Source organism: Myripristis murdjan, chromosome 17, assembly GCF_902150065.1.
Source record: "Myripristis murdjan chromosome 17, fMyrMur1.1, whole genome shotgun sequence".
Taxonomy (NCBI): Eukaryota; Metazoa; Chordata; class Actinopteri; order Holocentriformes; family Holocentridae; genus Myripristis; species Myripristis murdjan.
Window position 1 is genome coordinate 32,731,322 of NC_043996.1, and position 23,545 is coordinate 32,754,866.

A 23,545-nucleotide genomic window follows, 5' to 3' on the forward strand; every position below is an offset into this window, starting at 1 on the left:
TAAGTTTAAATATAGTCCGTTGCAATCAATAATATTACAGGGGAAAACTGCTTGAATTACTGCTGGCCTATTAATTTATTTCATTTAGGTGACGTGGAACGGTAACGCTCAAAAAGATAACTGTCTGGAAATGCTAAAACAGAAAAGTCTCCAAGCTCCATGCAGTCATGTCTCTGTAGGCCTTTGTTTTATTACCTGTTTTCCATACATGAGTCAATCAGGTTTGATCCACTAAAGTTACTTTACGGTGGGCTTATTGATTAAAATTTTAGAATTGATCCAAATCAATAACACTGTTTTCTCTCTGGAAGGTTCGGAGACGGACCCCGTCCTCCAAAGATGCCTCGCTTTGATGGAGGAGGAGGAGGAGGAGGAGGTGGAGGATACCGAGGAGGTGGAGGATACCGAGGAGGTTACAGGGGAGGCGGGGGTTATGGAGGGGGAGGTGGAGGTTATGGAGGCGGAGGCTACAGAGGTGGAGGGTACCGTGGAGGAGGGGGGTATGGAGGTGGAGGATACAGGGGAGGAGGCGGCTACAGAGGAGGAGGAGGAGGAGGAGGTTATGGAGGAGGGGGTGGAGGTTATGGAGGAGGCTACGGGGGTGGGGGAGGGTATAGAGGAGGAGGAGGCTATCGAGGAGGAGGAGGAGGGTACTGACCTGTGTTTGGATTCGTCTTGTGATCAGGGAGGTCCAGATCGGCACGGGAACATCATTTTCCGTTTGGTGATTTGTTCATGAGTCACACAAATTGTAGACAAATGTATAACGTAGTTCAGTCCACATTCACTTGACTGCATTTATAGAGAGGAGACTGACTTAGCTTTTTTGTTAATGTTGTGCAGAAACCAGTTGTAATGTCTTTACCAGCCACAGTGACTCAAATCTCTAAAGTCTGTTAACACATGAAGCTGTGCCAAGTCTTTCAAACTGCAAAGGAAAATGTGTGTCAACACTCAAGACCAACATGCACAATAAGAACAGACTGTGGCTCAGACAGCAGCTTTCTGCTAAAGGTTGAACATTTATTCCAGCAGCATCATCATCAGCTGTTTGACAGTAGAGGTCAGAGGTCAGGCTTGGAGACATGTTGAGAAATCTGATCCTGTTTCTGTTAGTTAACATTTATTTATGTGTTGTTAATGTCTGCCTGCAGAAACCACCTGCAACATTCAGTCAATATTTGTAGATATGCCCATCATGGCCTGTGTTGATATTGATTTGACTGTATTTTGTTGATTTTCATCAACCAGGAACTGTTTTCATCATCAATAAATATTTTCATTTTTCAAAGTCGTTTGCATTTTTTTAACACACAAAAACTAAGTTAAAAAATTAGGATGCAATTAATCTACTGAAATTGTAAATGCTAAAATTGGATGGATGTATTAAATATTTAAAAGGAGGTGTGGGGGGGCAGTTTGGGATTGTGGCATCATGTGACTGACGGTGCGTTCAGTGTCACCTTGAAAGTGACAGCTCCCTGTGACTCTCCGGCCTCCTGGCTGCTGGATGGATGGATTTCATTCCCATGAAGCTCTGCGGCGCTGCCCGGAAACAGCTCCATCCTCAGACCCTGGACACAACATGCACACACACAGTTTCTAAATAATCTGTCAGGAAATGTCAAGAGCCTGTGATCTGAATAAGGTGTTTGTGTCTGGCTGCTAACATTTCCTCACAGTGGCACTGACTAAAGCACATACCTCCTGCATGTGTTTGGGTCTGTTAAGACCTACAGAGCCTACATGTGTAATCACACATCTATGATCACTTTCATGTGCATCTTTATTTAGAGGAAACACCTTATGAACTTAAGCTTTGGAAGCTGGATTCTCTGATCATCTGCATTTTAAAAGCTTGTAAAAGGCACGAGGCAGCATTCAGACGCCATTCGGAGCACTTAACCAAGAAATCTGGCATCCATCCCGCTTTTAAAGAGTTAAGTGCCTTTTGGAAGAAGGAGCCCTCATCTGACAACTTTGTGGTCTATGACCTTTGACCTGCTTACTGCTCAAATGTCGGTCATCTGTGAGTGAAAGCTGATTCTACTGGAAGCTGCTGTGGGGCCTCATGACCGTTGAGTCCACACAGACTGGGGCCTGAGAGAGGCGCTCACCACTTTCCACACTGAAGTTGGGAACTTGGCAGGAGAATGTGCACAAAGTGTGACCCACACATATGAACATGTTGGAGACCGGGCAAACTGACCATGCAGAGGGAGAGGTCAGGAACCAGACTGTTGAAACGAAATGAAAACACATTTAAAGTAATTCCATATCAAACATTACTCACAGATCCACTTCATCAGAAACATTCAAACCAGCAGCGTTAGTTGTGTTTGTACTAGTGAGCTATAATTATTCCATGAGCACATTTCAAATGTAAAAGATATGGACCAACTTAAAACTCAAATCAAATTCAGTTGAATATTTCATCAGTGCTGTCTCACCCTCACCTTCCCCACCCGGAGCACAGAGGGGGCTGCACTGTGTGGCAGTGATCTGAAATTATCACCAAGGATGGTTTTAGTTTTCACATGGGCTCCTTTTCATGTGTAAAATCACTGTAGCGATAACAACTGTGCTGTCAGGCACAGAGTGCACTGGACAGTTCTCCTGTGGAAACTCTGATGAAATGATCATCAGTTGTAGGAATACAACCAGCAACAAAGGCTAAATCTAAACTGTGGAGGAAAATGATTAGGCCAGGCCATCCCAATCCCAAAAGTGTGGAGTAAGGTTACGCAGGTCAGCCCTCATGTCTCCCTTGTGTTTACTCCACAGCGCCTGACTCTCTTATCTCGCGTCCTGGTACACAGGCTACAGCCGAGGCGTCAGCTTGGCCTGCCTTGCAAGGCTACCATAGCTATTTAGGCTATTACAAAGACTCACTGTCTCCAGACTGTCTCCATGATAAGTCCCAGTCTATGTTCAGTGTCCTTCAGAGACCTATAAAGTTCTTAGTATGTGGAAGACTTTTTCTTCTCTTTTTTTTCTTTGGCTAATTTTCCAGTAATACTAATGTCTACCCAGCTAAATTACTAATTTTGTGCTCTTTTTCGTGATACTTTTGTGAATATTTTCAATATAGCATATAACGGTTTTGGTAATGAAGTTTCTCCATCAGCATCCTGGGGATTTTTATTATAATTTTTGTAGTATTTTAAATATGTCTTTATTTTTTTAAAGGTTTTATTTTTTTCCCTTTTATTATCTATTTAATGGGGTTGTTTTATGGTAATGTTTTGCTATTTTTTTTTTTTTTTAAACAATTTTCTTCCTTATTTCTGGGCCATTTCTTCATAATTTCCTCATCACCTTTTTCCCTACATCACATGTGTCAAACTGGTGCCATGGAGAGCAAAGAGGCTGCAGGTTTTCATTCTAACTCCACCAGGTGAGTTCACTGATCACCTCACCTTCAAGAAAAGAGGAGGAACCAATCAGTGAACTCACCTGGTGGAGTTTTTGGTTGGAATGAAAACCTGCAGCCTCTTCATACCAGTTTGACACTCCTGCCTGCTGGGTTTGAAAGAAATCCAGTGAATTGGCTCAGGAGCAAACACCTGAGCAGCAATCCCCAGCCCAGTCCTCATGACCCCCTGTCCTGTCCTGTCCTGTCCTGTCCTGTCCTGTCCTGTCCTGTCCTGTCCTGTCCTGTCCTGTCCTGTCCTTCAGGTTTTGGTTCCAGCTCTGCTCTTGCACACCTGACCCAGTTAAGGTCCACATACCTTCATGCACACCCTACACAGGTAGATCTGTATTAACCAATCAGCATGCAGCCCTTAAATGGACCAGGTGTGAAAGAGCAGAGCTGAAACAGAAGCAGGACAGGGTAGGGGGTCCTTGGGGACAGTGGGTTCTGGGGGACAGGGGGACCTGGAGGATTGGGCTGGAGCGCAGTTTGGTTGTTTTTCTGGTTGTAGTTCCTGTCCAGTCCAGCAGGTGGCGACAGAGAGCTGCCCTCTCACTGCAGGGCGCGAGCCTGGCAAATCCAATCTGCCCCATCAAGGCTCCCAGCTTTCATTTCTTCATTACTTTGCCCTGTATGCGGCGTAGCCTCTGAAATTGGCCAAATGGGATATTATCTTTTAAGGATTTGGTATGAAAAGACTTAGCGTGGAGGATCCTATTCCTGTCTGTTTGTTTCCTGAAAATGGACGTATGGAGATCCCCAGTGTCAGTCTTGGTGATGTTCACATCCAAAAAGTTTAGACTGGTTTTACTATAGTCAAGAGAGAGCTTGATGTGTGCATTGGTTCCATTCAGATATTGATGAAATTACCTGAATAATGAAACTAACTAACCCTAACCCTAAAATAATGATGAATAACCCTAACCCTAACTGTAAAATAATGATGAATAACCCTAACCCTAACCCTAACCCTAACCCTAAAATAATGATGAATAACCTTAACCCTAACCGTAAAATAATGATGAATAACCCTAACCCTAACCCTAACCCTAAAATAATGATGAATAACCCTAACCCTGAGCCTAAAATAATGATGAATAACCCTAACCCTAACCCTAACCCTAAAATAATGATGAATAACCCTAACCCTAAAATAATGATGAATAACCCTAACCCTAACCTGTATTAGAGATTCTCTGACTAAGCTAGTTCTCATGCAACTCAAATCACCACCTGCAGCAGCAGCACAGGTGTCATTTATTGAAACGCCAATTACCATAGACATTCGTAACAGGCATTTCCGGTTTTAAAACAATTTCAAAATAAGAGTATATACACAATTGAGAGCACTTAATACACGAATGTCAACACAAAGGGGCTGAAAGACAGAAGGTAGGTTATGTCAGTGTGTCAGGAGGAGGCTTGTAAAGATTCAGGTTAGCTAAAGCTGATCAGTATTGACAATATAACAGATCATGACAAGAAAAATAAAGAAACTGGTTTGTGCTGATTCTGTTGTTCAACAGTTTTCATTTTTTGAACTAGATGGTGAATCCTAAAACAAATGATAGGACTTGATACAGCTGAGTTTAAATGTCTTCACTGGGATAGAACACTACAGTGCTGCTGTGATGTATCTGATGCAGCGTCCAATCACTAACTGATATCCAATAAGGATATCATTTAAAATTCAAATGTCATGTTTTTATATGTGGTTTGACTGCTGTATGTTTGAAATCTCCTTAACACAAAGTTGATGTCATTCAGGAGTGAGGATGGAGAGAAAGAAGAGAGTCAGAGAGAGGAAGAATGAGGGCAGACAGGAAGGCCACAGGTTGCTCTGATATCAGGTGGAAGTGCAGGAACAGCCACTTGATGCTCCTGAAATGTGTCTGCACAGCCTCAGAAAGCAGCTCGTTGTTCTCCTGCACACAGAGGACAGGATGGATCACAGTTTGCTTTCAGTGCTCAACATGAAAATCCTCCTGTTGGCCCTTCGCACAATTAACATGTCGTTCCTCCCTTCCTCCACCAGGTGGAGTCTTATCCCTCTGAGCACATGAAGCCCTAATAACTACAGGCTGAACATGTGAATGTCTGGATCTTTACCACAACACTCTTATTGTTCATTGCACTTTTATGTCTTCTCATGCAGGTTTTTCTCTCCCTGCTGGTTTCCCCAACACACAGAGAACACTGAGAACACACATATTTTTGACTTCCTGTTGTCGCTCCTCCCGCTGAGGAGCCCAAAGTGAAAGCAAACATTTGTCCTGTGACTCCGCCATCAGCGTCTCCGGTAAGACTGCAGATTCTCCATTTAGCTGGAAACTATCAGACTGCAGCCTGAGAAAGAAGCTGTGTGTGTGTGTGTGTGTGTGTGTGTGTGTGTGTGTGTGTGTGTGAGTGTGAGTGTGTGTGTGAGTGTGAGTGTGAGTGTGAGTGTGAGTGTGTGTGTGTGTGTGTGTGTGTGTGTGTGTGTGTGAGACCCCGTTCACACCTGGAAGCGGTCAGCTGATTCCGAAACAGGGCGCGTGTTTATTTCTGGATTTTAGGATCAAATGTTTGATGTCGCTCTCATGTTTCAGGTGTTGGTCGAGATTCGTGTTTCCCCGTCAGGTGTCAACATCAATGTTAATTCCTTATTTTGACACTAAATGAGGAAGTGACGGCGGCGCACAGCAAACAGGGGCCGCACGCCATTTGACTTTCCTGCCGCTCCTCTCCCTTCAAAATCAGTTTAAAGGTAAAATAATGAGGAGAATTATAATGAGAAGAAGAACAAGGGAGATTATAAAAATAAAAATGTAACACACTATTTTATTATTGCATCAATGGATCTTGCACAGACATTTTCCAAATCCATAGTTTCATATCTGCTGACTTCCATGTGACTCATGGAAAGCTTGTTGTCCTGAATGAGCCGCTGTGTTTGTGTCAAGGTGTCGGCTCGGCTATGGAGCCATTTGGGAGAAGAATGAAGGGGCTCCCTGCCTCTGAAAGCTCTCTGTCTGGGGAACATGACAGCCAGACCAAAGCTAAGAGGTGAGATGAGGATCTCTGACTGTCCATGACTGTTCTCCATCTCAGAGCTCAGCAGGCAAATCAGCACAGCAGCTTTATTCACAGGAGAAGCTCTGTGTGTGCTTACATCATATTTTATTTCTATGTTTTAATGTTAAATTATTATTTTCTTAGTGTGTCACTAAGAAAGTAAAGCAGATCCCTTCAGTGTGTTCATGATGTTTCTATCAGGATCCAGCAGGAGAGACCAGACTCCCCTGGACCTGGACCTGAGCCCAGCTGTGTGTCCATGAAGAGTGACCGCTCTATGGGACGTCCTATTTACTTCAAAGACAGCCTCCTCTCTGAGGATGATGGGTAATTATTTCAAATTGATGATAAATCAGATGTTTTTCTGTCATCAGATTCATGAGATCCCGAATTGGTTTGATCCTTCAGACTCTGTTGACTGAGTTTCCTCTTTCAAAACATCACATCCAATAACCGTGTGTGTGTGTGTGTGTGTGTGTGTGTGTGTGTGTGTGTGTGTGTGTGTGTGTGTGTGTGTCCTCCACAGAGTCCAGCAGCAGAGCTCAGAGGTTCCCAGTGCTCAGTCTGCCCAGCAGCATCAAACAGACCTGGCCTCCATATTTAAGGTGTGGAAATGTCCAACAACATAGCGACTGAAAAACAGCCATTCTGCTCTGAATCGTCTCCGTGCTGCTCTCTTCACATCTTTCAGGCTGGATTACAGCAACAAGGATTCATTTAATCTGAGATTAGTTCCAGTCAGAGTCAGCGTTGGAAATGAAGGATGTCCCGTTGTCCTGGGGACGATAAAAACAGCAGCGGGGACACAAATCTACAGAGTCTGGGACAGGAGAGAAACTCACCGTCACAAATGAACTGATTGTAAAAGAAGTGAAATGTGTCAGTGTGCCTACTGGTGATGAAGGCAGAGCGTCACTGGGAGGCTGTGTCCACATGGTTTGTGTCAGTCACTCTGTCCACAGGGATTAAAAGCTGGTGTCTCTCACTGCTTCTACAGCGCTCAGCTTTTCTTCCATCGGCTCGCTGCCACTTGGCTTTGTAAAATATCTGATGTGAGCTGAGCTGCCTGCAGAACTGGCTGCTTTAGACAAGAATACGCTCACAAGGCTGAATGCAAAATGCCTCCATGTTGGATCTCCAACACGGGCTGTTTGCAGAAATCAGCCGCTTCACACGGGCAGCTGTGCACCTCCGTCCACGGCCCAGAGGTTCCACTCTGTGATGCAGAGAAGGCAGGAAAAAGTGGCAAAGCAGCAGCACAAGAAGAGGACTGATGCTGAAAGACAGTGTGTGTACATTTCCATCGGCGTCCACCAATCAGAGACAGGTTTGCATTTGCACTGCAGTCTGTGATGCATTTATTGATCCAGCAGTCAGAAATACAGAAAAAACAGTCACTCAGCCAGTCAGCAACAGAATATTGAAAAGTGACTGTGGCCAAACACCTCGTCTGATTTCATGTTTTTATTCAGATCTCAGTGCAGTGAACAAGCAGAACGTCCATGTTGGACCAGAGTGAGTCAGTAAAGTGATGACTTACTGAAATAAAGTTATTAAACCATATGTACTGTGTACAATGAAAAAAGATCTTTAATTTTGGACAGTGGTTGTTCAGTCTGGGACAGCTGAAGGCAGAATTCGGGACAGCTTCCGGACACTGAGGGAAAAACGTCATTTTGAGCCCTGGGAGTTTAGCAAAGCCCGGTTTAAAAAGAGCAGATCAGATTTCAGAGGAAGCAGAGCTCTGCTGCTCAATTAACAACTGATCCTGATTCAGTTGGTCCAGGTTTACAGATTTCAACTTTCCTCAGCAGATGACAGTTCAGTGAAGATGCTCACTGGGAAAACAGAGGAACAAGTGATCACATGAAGGTTGAGGACTAAAAGCAGACGGACTCACATGCTGTCAGAAGCCAGGAAGCAGAAAGAGAGAAAGCAGTTTGTCTGTTTCCTCTGACAGGGGAACCAGTTTGCTGTGGCTCGCTAACAAGCAGTGAGCTGCTCATCGTGGCTCCACAGACGTTCAAACTTCTCCTCCTCTTCTGAGAAACAGGTTGGGCTGAAGAAATGCAGCAGGGCGGACAAATCCTGCAAGAGAAAAGAAAACAGAATCATTAGAAAAAAGAGACTTTCTGACTGACAGGACAGTCTGTCTCTGTCTTTGAACAACTCCATCATTTTGCTCCAAAATGCAGACATTTTCAAAGTTAAAGCCCCTCAAGTGTAAATTAAAGTTAAATCCAGATCATAGTTGCAGTGCAAACCGTGATGTAACTGGGTTTAAAAATGAATCCTGGTTGGTGCAGCCCAGCCTCAGGCTCTTTGACCTGCATTTGATTTTGTGTTTTGTGTCCAAAATTTAATATGGAAGTTTAATTCTTTTATTTTTGTGTTGCAGCTGCTGGAGGAGAACATGGTCACCTTTGTGAAGAACGAGCTGAAAAACCTGCAGAGGTCTCTGAGGCCAGATTACCCAGAATGCTTAGAGAGGCAGAGGGAGGATGAGGAGGAAGAGCAGATGAGGAGCAGGGAGTTTTTTCTGCAGATCACACTGCACTTCCTGAGGAGGATGAAGCAGGAGGAGCTGGCTGAGCGTCTGAAGAGCAGTAAGGAAAAAAAAAATTTAATTTAAATAAAAAAATCTTAGTTTTATTCTTTTTGCTTCATGATTTTTCTTCTTTGGCTGTGCACTCGACGTCCAGCTCTCCTAAACTCTGAGAAACTTTTAAATTCTCTTCCTCATTTCTCACAAACTCCCACTCGTTCCCAAAAAATGTCAATTAGCAGCCGAGTGAAACAGCCAGTCAGATCAAAGCAGCTGTGATGCGTCAGGCTGTGGCTTGATGACAGATTATTTCAGCCTCTGAGTCTGAGTCTGTTGTTTGGCGGCGGCTGCTTTGTGTGGTCGTCCTCTGATAGCTCATGTTTACAGAGGTGTTGTCATGGCAACGCCTTGACCAATCAGGACGGACAGCCGTTTTAGCTCCTCCTAAAAGTTCCTGGAGCAGGGCCCAAATCAGCTTCCAGGACCTCTAACCTGGAACCATGTTGTTGCCATAGAAACGATTGCAGAACTCGTAAAACAGCCTTCAGGTTTCGGCACACCTCGCTACGTTCTGACAGTCGAACAGGACCAATAGGTCCATTTACCAGGAAATATTCACATTTCTCAGATGTAATACAACATCGTTTTGTTGATGTTTCTGTTGTTTGTTCATTCAGAAACTGCGGCTGCAGCGTGCCAACGTGAACTCAGATCTAAGCTGAAGAAGAAGTGTGAGTGTGTGTTTGAGGGGATTGCTAAAGCAGGAAACCCAACACTTCTGAATCAGATCTACACAGAGCTGTACATCACAGAGGGAGGGAGTGGAGAGCTCAATGAGGAACATGAGGTCAGGTGGATTGAAACAGCAGCCAGGAAACCAGCCTCACCAGAAACACCAATCAGATGTGAGGACATCTTTAAACCTTCACCTGGAAGAGATGGACCAATCAGAGCAGTGATGACAAAGGGAGTGGCTGGCATTGGGAAAACAGTCTTAACACAGAAGTTCACTCTGGACTGGGCTGAACACAAAGCCAACCAGCATGTCCACTTCACATTTCCATTCACTTTCAGAGAGCTGAATCTGCTGAGAGGGAAAAAGTTGAGCTTGGTGGAACTTGTTCATCACTTCTTCACTGAGACCAAAGAAGCAGGAATCAGCAGGTTTGAGCAGTTCCAGGTTGTGTTGATCTTTGACGGTCTGGATGAGTGTCGACTTCCTCTGGACTTCAACAACAACCAGATCCTGACTGATGTTACAGAGTCCACCTCAGTGGACGTTCTGCTGACAAACCTCATCAAGGGGAACCTGCTTCCCTCCGCTCGCCTCTGGATAACCACACGACCCGCAGCGGCCAATCAGATCCCTCCTGAGAGTGTTGGCATGGTGACAGAGGTGAGAGGCTTCACTGACCCACAGAAGGAGGAATACTTCAGGAAGAGATTCAGAGATGAGGAGCAGGCCAGCAGAATCATCTCCCACATCAAGAAGTCACGAAGCCTCCACATCATGTGCCACATCCCAGTCTTCTGCTGGATCACTGCTACAGTTCTGGAGGACGTGTTGAAAACCAGACAGAGAGGAGACCTGCCCAAGACCCTGACTGAGATGTACATCCACTTCCTGGTGGTTCAGTCCAACGTGCAGAACGTCAAGTATCATGGGAGAGCTGGGACAGATCCAGTCTGGACTAGAAAGACCAGGGAGATGATCCTGTCTCTGGGAAAACTGGCTTTGGAGCAGCTGCAGAAAGGCAACCTGATCTTCTATGAAGCAGACCTGGCAGAGTGTGGCATTGATATCAGAGCAGCCTCAGTGTACTCAGGAGTGTTCACACAGATCTTTAAAGAGGAGCGTGGGCTGCACCAGGACAAGGTTTTCTGCTTCGTCCATCTGAGCCTTCAGGAGTTTCTGGCTGCTCTTTATGTCTTTGTGACCTTCATCAACTCTGGAGTCAATCTGCATTCAGAAGGACAATCAACCTCCTCCAAGAAATCTGAACTACACCTCCTCCAGAGTGCTGTGGACAAGGCCTTACAGAGTCCAAATGGACACCTGGACTTGTTCCTGCGCTTCCTCCTGGGTCTTTCACTGCCGACCAATCAGACTCTGCTACGAGGCCTGATGACTCAGACAGGAAGTAGCTCACAGACCAATCAGGAAACAGTCCAGTTCATCAAGAAGAAGATCCAGGACAGTCCCTCTCCAGAGAGAAGCATCAACCTGTTCCACTGTCTGAATGAGCTGAATGACCATTCTCTAGTGGAGGAGATCCAGTGGTACCTGAGTTCAGGACGTCTCTCCACAGAGGAACTGTCCCCTGCTCAGTGGTCAGCTCTGGGCTTCATCTTACTGTCATCAGAAGAAGATCTGGAGGTGTTTGACCTGAAGAAATACTCTGCTTCAGAGGAGGCTCTTCTGAGGCTGCTGCCAGTGGTCAAAGCCTCCAGGAAATCTGTGTAGGTTAATTTAGAATTGGATATATTCAATACTTTAACTTTGGTGAACTATAGGTGAGTTTTATTACATGAGAAAAAAGCTGATATTTTCAGATTTACCTTGTTCTTCACTAATTCCTCCTCAGGCTGAGTGGCTGTAATCTGTCAGAGAGAAGCTGTGCAGCTCTGGCCTCAGTTCTCAGCTCCCAGTCCTCTAGTCTGAGAGAGCTGGACCTGAGTAACAACCAGCTGCAGGATTCAGGAGTGAAGCGTCTCTCTGCTGGACTGGAGAGTCCACACTGCAGACTGGAGGCTCTCAGGTCAGGATCAGAGAACTCAAGAGCTTTCAAACTGGACTAAATGAAAACACAAAGCCGATCACACATTTGAATATTTGTCTGAATGAACCAGCTAATTTCAGATTATTGTGCTGCTGAAATAATCCAACATGTATGTGTATCAGACTGTGTTGTTGTGTTTGGTGTGTCCATGTGCAGGCTGTCAGGCTGTCTGCTCACACAGGAAGGCTGTGCTTCTCTGGCCTCAGCTCTGAGCTCCAACCCCTCCCATCTGAGAGAGCTGGACCTGAGCTACAATCATCCAGGAGACTCAGGAGTGAAGCTGCTCTCTGCTGGACTGGAGGATCCAACCTGGAGACTGGAGGCTCTCAGGTCAGACCCAGTATTTCTTTTTTTCCTCCAAATGTTTTAACACATATGTCAAATGGACTTCCTGACTGGAAAAGCATGTAGAATTTCAGCTTTAATTTAAGGGTTTGAGCAAAAATATGGCGCCAACCAGGGGCGGACTGGGACAAAAAATCGGCCCGGGCATTTTGGACCAGACCGGCCCACCACATCCGATAATGCACACCTTTACGGTCTTTTTGCTCTCTTAAATGTGTATACCAACTGTGCAACTCTTTAAAGCCATAATGCCATGCAATTAGTTAGCTGTCATCAGCAGTGTTGGGCACATTACTTTGAAAAAGTAATTAATTATAGTTACTAGTTACTTCTACTAAAAAGTAACTGAGTTACATCATTGTCAAAGTAATTAATTACCAGGAAAATCAATTATTAACGTTACTTTTTAAAAAATTGTTCAAATATGTCCTATAGTGTCCTATATGGCCTATAGTACTATAGTGGAACAATAAAATACAATAGATGAATTGGAACTTTTTTATTCTATTGAACAGGCCACAACGGGCCAAGGCCTTTTGGGCATCTACTTCAGATCAGTAAGTGCAGGTGCCTATCAGCATGAATGGAAAATGAGCCTAGACTGCACATAGGAAGGTCATGGTGACAAAGTATACCACACAAATCCGTGTTTAAATCTGAATCTGATTCGATTGGTTTATATATCTACCCATAAAGTTAGAACAAGGCATTAAAAAAGGCAAAAAAAGAAAAAAAAAACAAGGCAAAGTAATAATAACAATAATAATAATGATAATAATAATTTAGCACCTGGGTTACAAAACAAATTCACAAAGAGTACAGAAATGAAAATTACAGAAGCCCTAAATGTCACTGTGTGTGTCATCTAGCCAATGACAGGAAGAATAATAAGAATCATTTCACTCTCATGGTTAACAACAAAGTGAGGTACTAAAGTAAAAACACACTCCTGTCCAGTGGGGAATTGAACCCCTGGTCTCCTGCATGGCAGGCGGAAACACTATCCGCTCCGCTATTGAAGAATGTAATCCTATTGGATCGTCTGGGCTTATCCTTCATTCAGGCCCATAAATTACGAAAAACTCCGACAGTGAAAAAGTCCGATCGGTTTGAAATCGGTTTGACAGATGCTTTTTTTTTCTAGCAGTTTCCATCTCAGTAGATCTTATGAGATAACGTTCGACCCGCGCTGCACTGCACACCGGTGCACCAAGCCACAGGCTCGTGATATGATTGGGCCAGCCCCGTGTCAGTGAAGAAAAATAACCAATGGGCCACAGAGCAGTGTGTCTCAGGGGCCGGCCCAGTGCTTAGTAAACAAACTCTTGCAGTGACTTTATTTGCCGAAATCATTATGCAGGCGGGACCAAACTACGCAAAAGGGGTTGTTTAGCAATGTGATTGGGCCAGCCCAGTGTCAATCGGGCCGCTGACCTACTGGTTGTATGGGCAGGTCAGCTATTTAAATAATAATTAAAAAAAAAAAAAAGTGTCGGGGGACTGTCGGCCCACGTAGCACATCGGCCCACCGGGCATGCGCCAACTGTTTTGGAATTACAGCCACTTTTATACACTGTCACCCCATTTTCTGAGGCAAGGCAAGTTTATTTGTATAGCACAGTTCAACACAAGGTAATTCAAAGTGCTTTACAGAGACATTAAAAGCAACGAATCACAATTTAAAACAATAAAAACAGTCAATTAACACATTAAAAAGAATCACAGGGTGGATTTTAAAAAAGGAAAAGGCTTTGAAATAAAACAGAAGATGCAAATAAAACAATAAAAGACATGAAGATGTATTACAGGTCCTCATACAGGTCTATTACAGGTGTATTACAGGTGCCATACAGGTGTATTACAGGTGGCTTTATTTGTAAAGCACCTTTCATACAAGAATTGAATGATAGTGATAATAAAATACAGTAACATAAAATAACAACAGGCTTAAAAGAAGTAGAATAATAAAAGGCATCATAAATCCGCAGTGTGTAGTTAAAAAGTAAGGGCAGTAGAATACAGCAGGTAAGTATTTAATCTAAGAGTACTCTTCAGTAAACAATAGTGTTTTTAGCCCCAGAGGCTAAAAACTGATGGAACAAATTATATATAACATACATAACTATAATTATGTGGATTATATTCAATATTTGGAGGAAAATCCTTTGCAAACTGTTGATTTGGCTCCTCCTAAAGTTGTTGCTCTGTCTGATAGGTTTTATTTTGCTTTTTGAGCCTCATGATGGCCTCCTTCACCTGCACCTGCACCTCTTTAGATCGCATGTTGAGGGTTCTGACCAACAGCTACCAAATGAAAACACAAACACTTTTAATGAACTTCAGACCTTTTATTTTCTTCATTTGTCATGGAATAATGAGGGAAAAGTCACATCTGGCCATGAAAATGGGGTGACAGTGAATAAAAGTGGCTGTAATTCCTAAAAGGTTAATTCTATATTTTTGTTCAACCCCTTAAATTAAAGCTGAAAGTCTGCACTTCAGTCACGTCTTGATGACTCCATTTCAGATCCTCTGTGGTGTGGACAAGGACAACATTATGAATATTGTGTCTCTGTCCAAATACTTATGGACCTGACTGTATATCAGGACTTCAGAGTCAGCATGCATGGTTATTGTCAAAATTGTTAAGAGCCACTGATTTTCCGAGTGGTTCTTTATTTATATATATATAAAAAAAGTTTATATTCAAATGCTTTCCATTGATTTATGTATCCAAGCCACCTCACAGTACAATGTGTGTCTATATTTTCAGCATGAGGGACGCAGTGAGAATCAAACCAGTGTCCCTGGTGTTGTTAGAGCTGCATTCAGCTCAGTGAGCTACAGCAGCATGCAGAGCTCACTGTCAGCTTGCTTTTAGATCAGGCTGTCATGAAGAAAGATTATTATCACTATTAGAAACATGACGGCAGAGTCCCAGGAAAACTGACAACTATGAGATTTTCTTCTGTTTTAATGTCCATCCAGGCTGAGTGTGTGTGATCTGTCAGAGAGAAGCTGTGCAGCTCTGGCCTCAGTTCTCAGCTCCCAGTCCTCTAGTCTGAGAGAGCTGGACCTGAGTCACAACGATCTGCAGGATTCAGGAGTGAAGCGTCTCTCTGCTGGACTGGAGAGTCCACACTGCAGACTGGAGGCTCTCAGGTCAGGATCAGAGAACTCAAGAGCTTTCAAACTGGACTAAATGAAAACACAAAGCCCATCACACATTTGAATATTTGTCTGAATGAACCAGCTAATTTCAGATTAGTGAGCTGCTGAAATAATCCAACATGTATGTGTATCAGACTGTGTTGTTGTGTTTGGTGTGTCCATGTGCAGGCTGTCAGGCTGTCTGCTCACACAGGAAGGCTGTGCTTCTCTGGCCTCAGCTCTGAGCTCCAACCCCTCCCATCTGAGAGAGCTGGACCTGAGCTACAATCATCCAGGAGACTCAGGAGTGAAGCTGCTCTCTGCTGGACTGGAGGATCCAACCTGGAGACTGGAGGCTCTCAGGTATGGAGAGACACACACAATGTCTTCTAGAGGCCTGAGGAGTATTGTTTCATGTTGAATGGTGGATATGAGTGAGGTGCTCTGCTAAATCCTTCATAGGGAAGGTTATTTACTGCCCATGTTTCCATCCTCAAAGAGAATCTGCTGCTCTGACTCTGTTTCTTCCTCCAGGGTGGACCATGGTGGAGAGCAGAGGTTGAAACCAGGCGTGAGGAAGTGTAAGTGTGGATTTAGTTTGACTCCTGAACACAAAGCATCAAACATTCAGCTATTTAGATGGTGCAGCTGCAGCTTCTGCTGTTTGTTCTCAGCTGCTTTTGATGTTGAACCAAAAATCATTTAGTTGCTGCTCGAGAACAAACAGCGTCTTTATTCCCTGATCCTCATTTGGCTGTTTCATTTTGATCAGTTGATATTTATTCATTTGATCACAGCTGACGTCCACAAAGTAAAAATGTCCATGCTTGTATCATCCTGACTGAGTGGTGTCCATCTCTGTGCTGAAATGTCTCACATGTGGAAGTTGTGTGTTTCCAGCGTGGATGTTGTGGGGAAACAGAGGCAGACAACTTCTCTGCTTGACTTGGCAAACTGGCGTGTTGTTTGTTGCAGTGCTAACACGTGTTGCTGCTCGGTAACATGGAGCCGTAACACGCACCACACACTGCTTTTACACCGCCACGAGGAGTTAGCCGTTACTATGGCAACACACTTAGCTCTTAAAGTGAGCGAGTAACACAGAAAGGCCCAAAACAGAACTGAACATGTTGAACATCACAACCAATGACAGGAAAATTATAATGAATTATGACCACAGTTCTGTTATGTGTCTGCTACTAAACTGTAATAATAATGATAATAATAACAATAACAAAACAACAATAAGAATAATGCTAGTAATGCTAATGCTAATAATAGTAAGAACAGTAATGACAACAATTATTATCGTTATTATAATTATTATTGTAATTATTTCGCGTTTTTCAAACAAAACTACAAAGTGCTTTATATAGCAAGATATAATAGGACAAAACATAAAACATAACCTACAAAGTGCAGAATTAAAACAACTGAAATGAAATTCATGACAAAACAGGGATAGAAAGACAAAAAATGATTTCCCATAAAACCTTTGGCTTTCCATATAAACAGCTCTGGCATCATGAACGTGTTCAACGACTGACTTGAACCTGTTAATAAAGCAACAGATAATAAAGACAACAGGTGTGTTAGATAACAACCTGCTGGTGTTTTGTGTCTTGTTCTCTCCATCAGATTCCTGTGAAGTCAAACTGGACACAAACACAGCAAACAGACGCCTCGTCCTGTCTGAGGACAACAGGAAGGTGACAGGAGTGAGAGAGAAGCAGCCATATCCTGATCACCCAGAGAGGTTTGACTGCAGGCCACAGATCCTGTGTAGAGATGGTCTGACTGGTCGCTGTTACTGGGAGGTCGAGTGGGAAGGAGGAGTTTATATCTCAGTGACTTACAGAGGAATCAGCAGGAGAGGACGCGGTGCTGACAGCTGGTTTGGAGGAAACAAAACCTCCTGGAGTCTGAACTGCTCTGATAAAAGTTTCTCTGTCAGCCACAACAACATCAGCACATCCATCCCTGTCCCCCCCTCCCCTCACAGAGTGGCAGTGTATCTGGACTGGCCTGCTGGCTCTCTGTCCTTCTACAGCGTCTCCTCTGACTCACTGATCCACCTCCACACCTTCACCTCCACATTCACTCAGCCTCTGTACCCGGCCTTTGGGTTTTGGTTTCAGTCTGGTTCCTCAGTGTCTCTGTGTCAGATGGAGTGAGTCTCCTCCTGTGTGCAGAAACTCTTCTGACATCACACAGTTAACCTGCCTGGCAACATCCAATCAGCTCACTGCATTTTAAGAACTTTAGCAGCGTCGATGTTCATGACGAGTTGCCGCCACAGAGAGATTCATAACACGCTGCTCGTTCTGTCACGATGGGAGTGTCAATAAAGTTATTCAACACTTTCCTCAAAGATCATTTTTGTAATCACAAATTGGCAAAAATCATCAGATCACTTTGATATTTCACATTTACTCCCTGAAGGTTTTTTTTTTCTTTTCCCTGCATTTTATTTGTTGTTCATTGTATATTTATGGATATTTACAGAATTTTTTCAGATGAAAAATGTAAAATGTGAATTTCATGTTATTGATCTAAATTTAATTCAATAAAGGAAAAAAAGTGACACATTGTGTATTAAAATGAATTTCTATGAATAAAATAATGAAACATTATTTTATTCACAGGTTCACAGGTACAATCACAGGTAGCTACATTTTATTCACAGGTAAAATTCCCCCGCCGGGGCAGTTGTACCTGTGAATCACGACTTCAAAGTCACGAGTCACTTCAAACCGTTCCAGGCAGAACCATACCTGTCAACAATTTTGAAAGAAATCCAGTGAATTTGCTCAGGAGCAAACACCTGAGCAGCAATCCCCAGCCCAGTCCTCATGACCCCCTGTCCTGTCCTGTCCTGTCCTGTCCTGTCCTGTCCTGTCCTGTCCTGTCCTGTCCTGTCCTGTCCTGTCCTGTCCTGTCCTTCAGGTTTTGGTTCCAGCTCTGCTCTTGCACACCTGACCCAGTTAAGGTCCACATACCTTCATGCACACCCTACACAGGTAGATCTGTATCAACCAATCAGCATGCAGCCCTTAAATGGACCAGGTGTGAAAAAGCAGAGCTGAAACAGAAGCAGGACAGGACAGGGGGTCCTGGGGGACAGAGGGTCCTGGGGGACAGGGGGTCCTGGAGGATTGGGCTGGAGCGCAGTTTGGTTATTTTTCTGGTTGTAGTTCCTGTCCAGTCCAGCAGGTGGCGACAGAGAGCTGCCGTCTCACTGCAGGGCGCGAGCCTGGCAAATCCAATCTGCCCCGTCAAGGCTCCCAGCTTTCATTTCTTCATTACTTTGCCCTGTATGATATTAATATATCATGCTGATAGTTTTATATACATGTTTATTTTCATATTGTCTTTTGTCATGTTCTGTAATGTGGTTCTGTCTGATACTGTCTCTTACCTTCTGTGTAAACAAAGTCTGATAAATAACAGGGAGCTGAATGATCACTGATCACTAACTGATGGAGAAGAAGTGGAGTTCAATATGTTCACACTCCTCCCCTCTCCTGTTCCAGTCTGTGTGTCCTGAGCGTTTCTTCTGCACTGAGCAGGTCATTGTTCGATGCCATTTCATTTTTTTCTTTTGATTTTTTTTTTAGTTTCATTCTATGTGATCAGAAAATGCTACAAACTCCTCAGCATTTATTAAACTTTTAATAATTTAGTTTGTTGCCATGCCAGAGATTTGTGGTTTTGACAGGAACGCAGCAAAACGTAATCATGTGTAATGTTTGCATGATGTATTTATTTATTCACACATATGCACTGAATATGTTAATAAAAAAAACATAAGAACAGAGAAAATATGTTGGAAAACGCCACAAAACACTGAACACAAACATGAGGATCTGAAGCACCACATATAGTCATAACATCATAATTTACAAGAACTACAGTCAAACAAGCACTCGCACATGCACATACACACGTGCACATGTAAATGCATATTAATAAACATAAAATACAGGATTCACAGATGCGAACGATCTGCTGTGGAAAAACAAATGTATCCACTGAGAGAGCGACTGCAGGCGTGCATCAGGCTCTCCATGTGGCTGATCTGAAGGCTCCTCTCAGCTGATTAAGTCGATGAGATGATGAAGTTTTAGTGACTTCCATAACTCAGAACCTCTGAGTGTGATGCTAAACATGACAGCCATTTTTGCAACGTGACATATTGTAATATTAAAGTCTTTAAAAATGTTTGCATTTTTATAGATCGATGAAGGATGCACTGACTGGTGGCCACTTTAAATTTTACTGTACTTGTGACAATGACAATAAAGATCTATTCTATTCTATTCTATTCTATTCTATTCTATATTCCAACGTTTTGGATGAAATCCTCTTTTTCCTGACTTCCCCAGACTGAGACCAGATGTTGGACACCATCTTCACCTCTGGACGTCCAGTGGTTCAGTTCCTCTAGGTAGCATTTCCTGCATAAAGACTGGAAGTCCAAAACGCTGCAGTGTTCCCTTGAAGGCCTGTTGCATGGTGGTCCTGCATGCACAAGGTTTACAATAAAAACTGAAGTGAAGTGCATTTAAACTCTGGTGTTAAACTCTTAATTGTTAGTACCTGTTACACTCAGCTGGAGTTTAAACCAACACTTCAGTGTCAGATAGCATCTGTCTGTACACTCATACTGGCAGGAAGTAAACTGCCTACAAAAGTACCAAAACATGGAGCTGCAGTCCCCTGTAGGAAACTGTGGGATGGAGTCTGTCAGAGAGTTCATGTTTACACTCACAGTGTCAGATAATAAACTCTTGGTTGGTGTATATCTCTGCCTGTATGACTGAATGAAGCTGAATGAAGTGAAGTTACTGTTCCGACGGCCCGTCAGCGGGTCCGGCCAACCTGCTGATTTCAGAGGCTCAGTTTGAAATATCAAGTGCCTTCATATGAAACTGGACGACCTGAGGAATCCATCGGTACCAAACATGTCAGGCTAGGACGTCAGCAAGGCGGCTAAATGTGGCTGCAAAGTTCAGCTGAATGTTGTTGAGGGATGGAAATGGGTTCTCTGGGCAGCCACAATCCAATCACAAGAAAAATCCAGTTCTTACAGAAATCAGCTAATCAAGCTAATTTTAACTTGTTTCAAGTAAATTTTCACTTGAAACAAGTGAAAATTGTCTAAAGACAAGTTATTTCTGAGCCGATCATGTCTTATTTTAAGTGTAATGAGATATTTTGACTAGAAATAAGACATTTTGACTTGAAATAAGACAAATAATCTTGGTAAGATGTGACTTTTTGCAGTGTAGGATACTAAGTAAACCCATGTGAGTAAAGGCAGGAGACAGAGCCGCTCTGAGTCTGTCAACACGGACAGATTTCTCAGAGCCGGAGCAGCTGGTTCACTTCTGAAAACAAGACAGATCACTTTCCAAAAACACACAGAATCAGAAGCAGAAATACTTTCTGGATCTCTGAGGGGAAACTGGGTCCACCAGACATGTCCAACCCATACAGAGTTACTGATTTGGTGTTAGTGAATGTCAGCCAGTGTTTACGTGTAAATACAGCAAATGGAGCATTAAATTCACCTTAATAATAAGGTGAATTTAATGTGTGTGTGTGTGTGTGTGTGTGTGTGTGTGTGTGTGTGTGTTCCAGCTGGAGGCGTTCGAGGTCAGCGTGGCTCCGGAGCTGCAGCACCAGCTGATGGATTTTGTAAAGGAGCTCGGAGTCCAGATCCCCCCGCCTGTATGTCTGTCCCTTGTGCGCACACACACACACACACACACACACACACACACACACACACACACACACTGACTGAAGCAGCTCCTTGTTGCTCACACTGGGTTTTATTGTCTCTTTTCTGAGGGGTTCAGGGTTTTGGTAACACACTTCCTGTTCCTATTGTTTGAATGAAAATTGGTGGATTCTCTTTAATCAGGAAAATTCTGATTATATATGATTTATGTTACACGAGTTACACACTGCATGTATCTGGTGAAATGTCCTGTATTTTTTCATATCGTAATATATATCGCAGAAAAAAGGGAACGTCACCGTCAGTTTGGTCCAGTATGGAGCAGCCGTGGTTGTGGTTTAAAATCCAGCTTGTAGCCACGGCACAAATACTGTCAACAAGTACAAATACTACAAGTACTGTTAAAGTACAGTAAAGGTGCAGTTAAAGGACAATAAAAGTACAGGAAAGTACTGTTAAAGTCCAGTAAACCCAGTTCAAGTGCAGTAAAATACAATTAAAGTGCAGCAAAAGGACAGTAAAAGTACCATAAAACACAATAAAGTACCGTACAAGTACATTAAACAGTTAAAGGACAGTACTGTTAAAGTACAGTTTAAGTACAGTAACGTGCAGTTAAAGGACAATAAAAGTAAAGTACAGGAAAGTACTGTTGAAGTCCAGTAAAGTGCAGTAAACCCAGCTGAAGTGCAGTAAAGTGTTGCTGAAGCGTGCCTGTGCCCTGCAGAGTACTTCCTGGAAGACTGCATCCAGATGACCAACTTTGTCCCTCCTCCTGCCGACCGCAAGAAGAAGGACAAAGACGAGGAGGGAGGAGACAACGATGTAAGCAGCACAGCGACACACGATCCTCTTTTTAATAACCTCATGATGAAGGGCTGCAGGCGGTGTGTAACGTGTGTGTGAGCGCTCAGCTGCTTAAATACAGCAGACTGAAGCAGACTGTCACTCATCAGTTTGAAATCCAAATCACAAAATCCTCGAGCTCTGAAACAGTCAGGCGACCAGGTAACAGAAAATTAACTGGTTATCATTGTGATGATTGTTTTCATCATTTATCCATTAAAAACACCAACCGCCTCTGATTCCAGCTTCACTAAGATGCTCAGACTGTCTTCCTTTTCTCTGTTCTTACAAAATTAATAATCCTGTTTTGTTTGTTTGTTTTGACTGCTTGTCATTTTTACGTCATAAAGTAAATGATTTCTGAAAAAAATTAAAAATAGATATACTGTCAGTTCAAATATGTTGTACTTGCAGCTCTAATCCAGTTGGTGGAAGAAATTCATGAGTCAAGATTTCCAAAACAGCGTGATTGTACTTTTTAGTTTTTGGTGAGCAGATCAGGTCACCAGTCGACTTGATGTTCATTTTCTGTGCCGTGCTCGCCGTCAGAGCGTCTCAGTGTTTAAAACTCGGTTTCCTCCCTGCAGACCAACTGTAACGTGATCTGCGGCCCCGAGTACACGGCGGAGACCAAGAGCTCCATGGCTCAGATCAACGAGAAGGAGACGTCGTTCGAGCTGGTGGAGGCGCTGCTGCGCTACATCGAGACGCTGCAGGTGGCCGGGGCCGTGCTCGTCTTCCTGCCCGGCTGGAACCTCATCTACTCCATGCAGAGGCACCTGGAGATGAACCCGCACTTCGGTACGACAACCTCAAACTACAGGCAGGAGGCTGCTGCTCTGTCCTGTCAGTCTGCTGTGAAAATCTGCTGGCAGCACAGAAAATACCCAAAACAAAACTCAAAGACTGAAACATGTCAGGTCAAAGTCAGCCTGAGGAAGCTGCTGCACGTTCTCTTCAGCTCAGGTTCATGGAAGATGGTAATAAAACGATAAAGGATAAAGGATATCTGAATCTGAAACGTGGCAGCTCACCTCCCAGCCTTCTTTTCCAAAACTTTCCCACGGTCTTAAAAACATTCTGGAAAATAATGCATCACATAACCGCACAGCAACTCTTGAACAAAGAATTGTTGTAATTTTGTGTTTTCATAATTTTGTTGGTGTTTCTTGTCATGTTGCTCATCCAACTTTTTTCCTGTGTTTTTGAAAGAAATCAGGTTTCAAAGGGTTAAATAATGAGAACCTCCTGACAGTAAGAATAACCCAGCATGAAGTCAGACTGACGGGAGCTAACAGGAAGTCCTCTTGTTGTCCACAGGAAGTAGCCGCTACCGCATCCTGCCGCTGCACTCGCAGATTCCCCGAGAGGAGCAGCGCCGGGTTTTCGAGCCCGTCCCCGACAACGTCACCAAGGTCAGAGAAGCTTCTGGAACAGCCGAGCCTCCACTGCTGTGGCTTTGGAGAAAATGTCTCTGCCTCATGTTGCAGTGCAGATCATTTATCAGCACAAAGAGTTTTTTGTTCCCCGATGAATATCTTTGCTATTGTTCCGGTTCTTCAGCATCGATATCTTTACATTATTTGAACAGTCTTCATTTGACTGTTTCTATGTGCAGAACACATTCATAAGGCAACAAAGCTTTACATGTTTGTTTTTTTCTT

At 43.5% G+C, this 23,545-nt stretch overlaps 1 protein-coding gene across 1 annotated transcript in view; it reads left to right on the forward strand.

The window, feature by feature from the left end:
• The first annotated feature begins 352 nt into the window (after positions 1–352).
• LOC115375374 (ATP-dependent RNA helicase A-like) overlaps positions 353–23,545 on the forward strand; it is a 33,038-nt gene continuing 9,845 nt past the window's right edge. The window contains exons 1-4 of the mRNA XM_030074787.1: positions 353–482; positions 21,763–21,860; positions 22,469–22,682; positions 23,202–23,296. Coding sequence (XP_029930647.1) covers positions 353–482; positions 21,763–21,860; positions 22,469–22,682; positions 23,202–23,296 — 537 coding nt within the window. The remainder of the gene's footprint in view (positions 483–21,762; positions 21,861–22,468; positions 22,683–23,201; positions 23,297–23,545) is intronic.